This window comes from Rhinolophus hipposideros (genome assembly GCF_964194185.1).
Source record: "Rhinolophus hipposideros genome assembly, chromosome: 24".
Taxonomy (NCBI): domain Eukaryota; kingdom Metazoa; phylum Chordata; class Mammalia; order Chiroptera; family Rhinolophidae; genus Rhinolophus; species Rhinolophus hipposideros.
The window spans coordinates 977254-985030 of NC_138070.1; the positions used below are offsets into that span (position 1 = coordinate 977254).

A 7777-nucleotide genomic window follows, 5' to 3' on the forward strand; every position below is an offset into this window, starting at 1 on the left:
CCAGCAGCCCACCTGCCGGCCGGCTTCCGTATCTGGAGTACTCTTCCTAAAAACCTGGTTCCCAAATTTCATGCCCGAAGGATGGGCTACATGACCACCCCGCCTGATGGTTTTGTCAGTAAACCAACTGGCGTTGATTCGTGTTGGGAACTTGAAACACAGCGCAGCTCATCTCTGCCACTTGGGAAATTCCTTCACTTTTCACCCTCACCAAAGTGGCAAACACATTTCCAATAGCCAAGGTGTAGAACCAACCTGTGTCCATGGATGGACGAATGGACAGGTATGGAAAATGTGGGATGTGGACACAACAGAATGTCACTCAGCCGTAAAAAAAGAAAGCCTGTCACTTACAACCTGGATGAAACCTGAGGACATTATGCTAAGGGAAATGAGCCAGACACAGAAAAGAGCAACAGTCTGGCAATTGTATGTGGAATCTAAAAGTTGAAGCCACAGCAGCAGGGAGAATGCTGGCTGCCAGGGGTTGGGGAGCTTGGTCGAGGCCCAGGTCTCAGGGATGCAGGACGAGTGAGTTTGGGGGGGTGGATGTGAGCCTGGTGACTGGTCAATAGTCTGCAGCAGGTCCCCCCAACCTCAGGGGGACGTCCCAAGACCCCTACACACTGGATGCCGGTGACCCGATAGCACCTAACCCTGGATAGACTCTGTCCCTATAATACACACCTATGATGAAGTTTAACTTATAAATTAGGCACAGGAAGAGATTAATAATCACAACAAAAGAACCATAACCAGGCACTGTAATGTTACGTGAATGTGGTGTCCCCAAGTACCTTACTGTCCCCACTCACTTCTTCCTGTGGTGACACAATGTCTCCGTGACCTAAGTGACTAACATTGCGACACAGTGTCAGGCTACTATTGACTCCATGAGGGTCACTGAGCCCTGCCGACTAGCCGCAGGTAACTAACCTGATACGTGGGCCTACTGTACGCTTTTCTACTTAAACTTGCTGAGAGTAGTCATAAACATCATGGCTGCACACAAAGCAGTAACTGAGGTGATGGACATGGTCGCTGGTCGTGGCCGTCATCTCACGTGTGCCAAAACATCACCACAGGCGGGAAGCACGACTCCGACTTGTCAGCTACACCTCGGTGAAGATGGGAAATGAGTTGGTTTTGAGAGCAAGATGGTACCTGTGTGTACCACGGACGTCCATTCAGCAGTTTTGGCTGAGACGTTTGTTGGATGCAGAGGTTTTGACCTAGCCATGGTGTCCCCCTCCCTTTTCTGGAGCACTGCAGCATGGAGAAGGGACTTGAGTGGGGCCAGGCCCGAATGTCAGGCTCCTTGGGGACCCTCTGACCTTCCCATGCCCCCGCTGTGCTGAGTATCAAACCTTTAAATGGGCCTGAAACCCTGCCTGGGCTGAGCCTCCACTTCTGTTCTCCAGCCATTCCCACCCCAGGGTCTCTGCCCCCGTTTGTCCCTTTGTGGCAACCCCTTCTAGCACCTTCAGACCACCGCCGCCTTTCCCAGGCCTCCCACCAGATGTAGTTGTCAAGCTTTCAAGTCTTGTCTAGTTTCCGTCTTGGCACCTTACACGGTCATCACACTGGTCCGTTACTTGACTGCCCAGCTCCCAGGTTGAGCCTGCCAGGCAAAGCGACTGCCTGTCACCTCCCTGGGCACACAGCTCAGGCTCTGTGGAATGAAGTGGCCACATCATGAAACGACACTTATCTGGAATAGTGCTTTGCTTCTTAAAGGCAGGGAACTGAAAACCAATTCAATCCAAGGTCCATTTCCACTTCCAGTGGCTAAGCCACAGGTGTCAGAGACCCGTATCTACCCACAGCAACATTTTAACTGAATCACACCCGACAAGTTTCCTGATGTCCACCTTCCCTACTCCTCCGCAGAAAACAAGCTGGAATAAATGGCTAAGTGCAAACTACAAACCAGAAGGGAACTACTCCGAATGACCAGACTGTAATGGTATCAACTTCCACCTGCCCCTCCCACTTTATCCCATCCATCCCTCCCCTCTAAGCCCCACATTCCCTTCCTCCTCAGGTTCCCATAGAAAATTTGGTCAACACTGGGGACAAGAAGGAGCCAGTAACAGGGCCCCTGCCCTCAGTGTGATGACCCTCAGTAGGGGAGACGAAGGCAGTTACCCTCCTAACTGCGGAGGGCTGAGGGGATTCAGAGGTATGTTCGGGTAGGGACATGACTCATGTAAAGACCAGCCTGAGATCGAAATGTGCCAAAGCACTTAACTGGTAGGATTTAGTTCAAGAGGGAAGAGAGCGTTAAGAAACACAAAGCTGCAGGGTGGGGATGCCAGTTGAGGAAGGGCTGCCTGTACCTGCAAAGCCTGGTGGGCAGTGGAGCAGGACGTCCTCAATGACTAAGCCCTTGATGTTGGAATAGCGAGGTTTCCAAGGGCTGGGTACCCTTTACCTCCCCACAAGGCTTCAGGTTTGAAGGTTATAAGGTGCGGGGAGACGTAGGTCAGTGCTGCCGGGGATGCTGATTTCAGTCAAGCAGGCAGGGTACCTGCAGCCCCAACGTGGCTGAAGGTATTATCAACACAAGCCATTTGTCCCACGTGCATGAGCAAGTCAAACCAATTGAACCACCACCCCATATACTCAACGTGTTTCATCCTGAGACAATTGGTGTTTTACCCATCAACCCAAAGGCTCACTATGTGACTTACTGCTGGTACACGTGACCAGCCAGGAAACTGGTCCTTGAAGAAGCTTGATGCATTTTTGGAAATCTCTCCACTTAGAAGTTTGAGATGGAGAGAACTGAGAACACATTCTACAGGGAATTTTGAAAAATTGGCCAGTGCCCACCATGAAACTGTGTTTCAGACATTTTACCCTTGCTCTAATATGTTACTAGTTTGAAGCAATCAAACCATATATACAAGGCTTTCAATTCAAGATTTCAAAAAGTTGGGGAGAAAATTTCCCCATTTGTATGAATTGGAGAGAAATCTATTCCCCAAGGTGTTGCTAATCTGTGCTATTCAGCATTTCGCAGAGCAAACACTAGATTCAGAAAATCCGAGCAAAAGAAAAGCAATGTATTTTGCAGCAACATTTTCTTCCAATGACTTATAAGTTCTCCCATCATGTATTCAACAAGCAGCTTCCAAAATTTAACTGTTACATTTAAGATTCGGGATCTGTCATTCTTGCATTCCACACACGGTTACAAACACGTACCCAATATAGTAAATTATCAGAATGGAAGGTATTGTCTTGATTATGGGAAGAAACTTCACATCTCAATAGCAAATTATCTGAATGCAAAGTATTATCTTGATTATGGGAGGAAACTTCACATCTCAAGACTGTTAAAATCTGGTTCTGAATACAGCATACATATACAGCAATTCAAATGTATCTGTAAGCCAATCTACTGATATGTTTATTCCATCTTACTTGAACTTCATTCAATTCTACCCATTGTATCTATTTTTCCATATATGTAAGTGATCTTTTCCTACCTTTTTAGGTAAGAAAGTAATCGTTTAAGGAACACTGGACATCTAAAGAACTTTGGTAAACTGAACTATAGCAGTACTTACATGAGCAAAATAGCTCTTATTTTCGAGACTAATTGCTACAGTATAGTGTCACTGAGATCCAACTCAGGCCAGACAGACCCAATTAATTTCTAAATGTGGAAACCATATAAAAGATAAGCGGTTAATCTAATAAAAGTTTTGCAGTCCATTGCACATTACTGAGAAGCATTCTAAGACCTACTTTTCTGTTGTAGTACTATTCCTGGTTGTTTTGTCTGTTCTTGCAGTGCCCACAAAACTCATCCAGAAAAAGAAATCATTAAAGCTGTGGTATGTCTAACTTCAGTCCTTAATATTTGGCGTATTTAAAGCGTGGGAGTACTTGAAAGCAGCAGGTAAATATGGAACATCTTAGAATATCAACTTTACATTAAACATGTAACATTAATACAAAAAGCAAATGTATAATTTATATTCATTTTAACAAATGAGACACCCTTTAAGTTCCCATCATTTGTACGGTTTTATCCATCCGACTTTAAAAGCTCTGGATTAACACATGGTGACTTTTGCCATAAAACGATAGCAACTGTAGTTCTTAAAATACCTACTTGAGAGGTCTAAAGCACGTGTCACTTTTACTGACAGGTCGCATACATCTAGACCAAGCGCTCCCCCTGCCAGGTGACACTAGCTAGCCAGAAGGCTGGTGGGGAAGATGTTACTTAGCCTAGCTGCATGACAATGCACACCTCTTAACAACTTACCACATAAACTACTGTTTACCTAACATTTCATTTGTGTGAAACGATTCAAATGTACAAAAAATAGACACAGGAAGAATTTAAGCTAATCCTTTCAAATTAAGTGATAACCAGCAAAGGCAATCTAAATAGTAACAGCAATTTTCCTTATTAGTGGTTTTAAAAATACTTATTAAACAATGGATGAGTTCACTTGCTTAGATATTTGAAATACAACTTTATTCTGATTCTAAACGAAAAGGAATGGGAATGACAGTAACAAACAAGATCTCCCCACTGAATATTGTGACGTGACTGTAGCAGTCTTTTATTTGAAACTCAATAAGGAACCAACTGCGTTCCAAAACAGCTAAATATGCAGGTCCAAAAAAGGAAGGTATTTTTAACTGCCACACTCACTCCGAAGCCCATCCATCTCCTTCAGCATCCCAAAGATTAAGCACATGTTCTGCTTAGCTATGTAATAAAGTGGCAAACACGCTGCACCACTGACATCACAGGACAGTTGCCTATAAAACTAGACTTCTGACGCTGGGCCCCAGCTTCACTTTCACAGGTCGTCATCCTCATCCGGGAGAGCAGTTGTCTGAGCAACCTAGAGAGAGAGAGATGGTGACACTCCCGACGGGGCTGTTGGGAACACGCCCACTCCAGGAACAGGAACCCAACCAGACCTCGTACCTCTAGATCATGCTCGTACTGTGCTGCCAAGGCGGGATCCATGACAACCTCTGGTGGGGCAAGGGCAGGCATGGCAACAAACTCCAAGTTAGGGTCTCCGATGAGTTTTCGAGCAAGCCAGAGGAAGGGCTTTTCAAAGTTGTAATTACTTTTGGCAGAGATGTCATAGTACTGTTTAAAAGAGAAAATTAATTTTTAAAAATCCATGCTTATTCCTGGGGCACGTTTCAAGCTGAAAGGAATTTTCTTTTAGCCCATACATCAAAGACGTTCACAAATCACTTTAATGAATCCACACTGTACTTTTTACCAAAGGGCCATGATTCAGTAAGTTTTAAGAAACCAACCTGAAGATTCTTCTTTCGGTGGAAGACAATTGATTTTGCCTTCACTTTCCTGTCCTTAATATCCACTTTGTTGCCACACAGCACGATGGGGATGTTTTCACATACTCGTACCAGATCTCTATGCCAGTTAGGCACATTCTTGTAAGTAACTCTCGAAGTTACATCAAACATTATAATGGCACACTGGGCTGAAAGATGGATTCAGTCGTTAGTACACACCTAGGAATTTACAACGTGGATGAGAAATACTGAAAACTAGGAATTCGTACTCATCATCTCAGGCCAGACTGTAGATCAGCTACATGTCTCCATCAATTTCAAGGTCTCCAATTCAAATGTTGCACATCATTGTAACATAGAGTACCGTTGAAAATTCGTTTTGTCTTACATGAGAGCATGAAAGACCAGCTTACCCTATCAAATCTCTCTCCCTGCAGTATTTTATCATTAATTCTGCCTCATCCCGAAAAGGAACCCAATTAATGATAAACCAGCATTCCAGAACTGCCCTCCCCTATTATGAGGGTCTAGGAATCTATTCTTTAAAAGGCCCTTCAATGGCCAAATACACTTGGGACATTTCATACCTTTATTTTTTTAAAAGTCATGTAAGTCTGTATGTATCTCGAGTTGTACGGATAGCTACGGTAAGTAAGAGAACCAGCCTGAGTAGGTACAATTTCCAGCTAAAGAATTGGGGGAAGAGCCTTGTCTTTGTACATACTCAAGGTAAGCTAAAGGCACGGAAGGATTCCTAGCATTTTTTCGTCAAAAGTGTGAGATTACAGGAAATGAGTCTTTTCTTTATTCTTTTTTTGTTTAGTACAGCAACGAACACTTATTTCCTTAGCAATTTTTAAGCACTTAAAATTTTTTTTGCAAAAGTTAGTACAATTAAAAGAAACGAGCAGGTGTCATACAGCATTTGTAGGATGGAGAAACCAGCTCCTCTGATCCTGCATCTGGTTAAACTGTTTACTATCTTTTTAGTAGACGAGATATAATCACTGGTAACCATCGAACTATGTAGCCAAACTAAGTCTTGAAATACCGAAGCTGCAGCAATAGTTTATTTTAAAATCACGAGCCTCAATGTAAGTCCCTTTTATCCCCTCCAAATCGCCAAACACGACCCAGCAAGCAGTGAAACGACACAAGGAGCTTCCGAGGAACCAGCCCCGGCGGCTGACAGCCAGTCCCCTGGGGGCGGCCCCTGCTTCCCCCCCGGGCCCCCGCGCCCCCCGAGAAGCCCCCGCGCCCACCTTGGATGTAGTAGCCGTCCCGCAGGCCGCCGAACTTCTCCTGGCCGGCCGTGTCCCACACGTTGAACTTGATGGGCCCTCTGTTGGTGTGGAACACGAGGGGGTGGACCTCCACGCCCAAGGTGGCTGCAACGCAAGCACCGCGCGTCAGGCCGGGCCTCGCGCGGGTCGCGCGCAGCCGCCGCGCCGCGGGCCCCACGTACCGACATACTTCTTCTCGAACTCCCCGGTCAGGTGGCGCTTCACGAACGTGGTCTTGCCGGTCCCTCCGTCGCCGACCAGCACGAGCTGCCGGAGCCCCGGGTTGGAAATGAGCGCCCACACCCGCCCGCCGGGCCCGGGGCCGCGTCGCCGCGCAGACGCCGCCCGCCGAGCAGTGACCGTGTCGCGCGAACGCCCGGGACACGCAGGACAGGGCGCTCACCGGGCGGCCGGCGCGCGTGTCCCGCGTGCGCAGCCCCGCGCCCCCCCCGCAGCCCCGGGATCCCCGCGCCCCCCCCCGCAGCCCGCGCCCCCCACGCACCTTGAACTGCACCTGGGGCTCTCCCTGCGCGGCCATGGCGGGGTCGCTGCCGAGAGAAAGGCGTGAGGCCGCGCGGGCGGCGGGCGGGCGGGGCGCACATGGCGGCGGCGCACGTGCCGCCCACAAAGGCCCGGCCGCGCCCCGCGCCCCGCGCCCCGCGCCCGCTCCCTCCGGCGGCTCGCACGCGGCCAGGGCGGCGGCGGAACAGGGCGCGATGGCGGCCCCCGCCGCGCTCACCCGGCCCGGCCCGGCCCGCTCATCCGGGGCGGCCGCTCGCGCGGGGAGCCGCGGGTCGGGCGCCGCGGCCGGGCCGGGCCTCCCGCCGCTCCCGCTGCCGCTCCCGGGCCCGCCCGCCGCCCGGGCCTCCCTCCCGGCCCCGCGCTCACATCCCGGCGCCGGCCCGCGGCCTCCGCCACCGGGGCGCGGGGGAGCTCACGCCGGGCCGGCAGCCGCGCCCCGGCCCCCTCACGCCCGCCGCCCGCCGCCCCGGCCCGGCCCCGCCGCAGCCCCTACCTTCCAGAAACGTCTCCGGGCCCGTCTGAGAACCAGAAAGATGGCGGAAGCGCAATTCAAATGCCCGGAGACGCAGCCGACGCCGGCGCGCGCCGAGGGAAGGCGGGGCCACGGCCCGCGCCGCTCCCACGTGGCCCCGCGCGCGCACGCACGGCGCCCGCCCTCCGGCCAC

The 7777-nt window shown here is 50.0% G+C and overlaps 1 protein-coding gene across 1 annotated transcript; it reads right to left on the bottom strand.

Moving 5' to 3' along the window:
• Positions 1 to 3047: 3047 nt before the first annotated feature.
• RAN (RAN, member RAS oncogene family) lies at positions 3048 to 7777 on the bottom strand. Its single transcript, XM_081037812.1, has 7 exons — positions 7606 to 7777; positions 7093 to 7138; positions 6773 to 6857; positions 6570 to 6695; positions 5308 to 5495; positions 4961 to 5131; positions 3048 to 4874 (listed from the first exon to the last, which is right to left on the bottom strand). The coding sequence occupies exons 2-7, from the start codon at positions 7126 to 7128 to the stop codon at positions 4830 to 4832; spliced, it is 651 nt and encodes a 216-aa protein (XP_080893938.1). The 5' UTR covers positions 7129 to 7138; positions 7606 to 7777; the 3' UTR covers positions 3048 to 4829.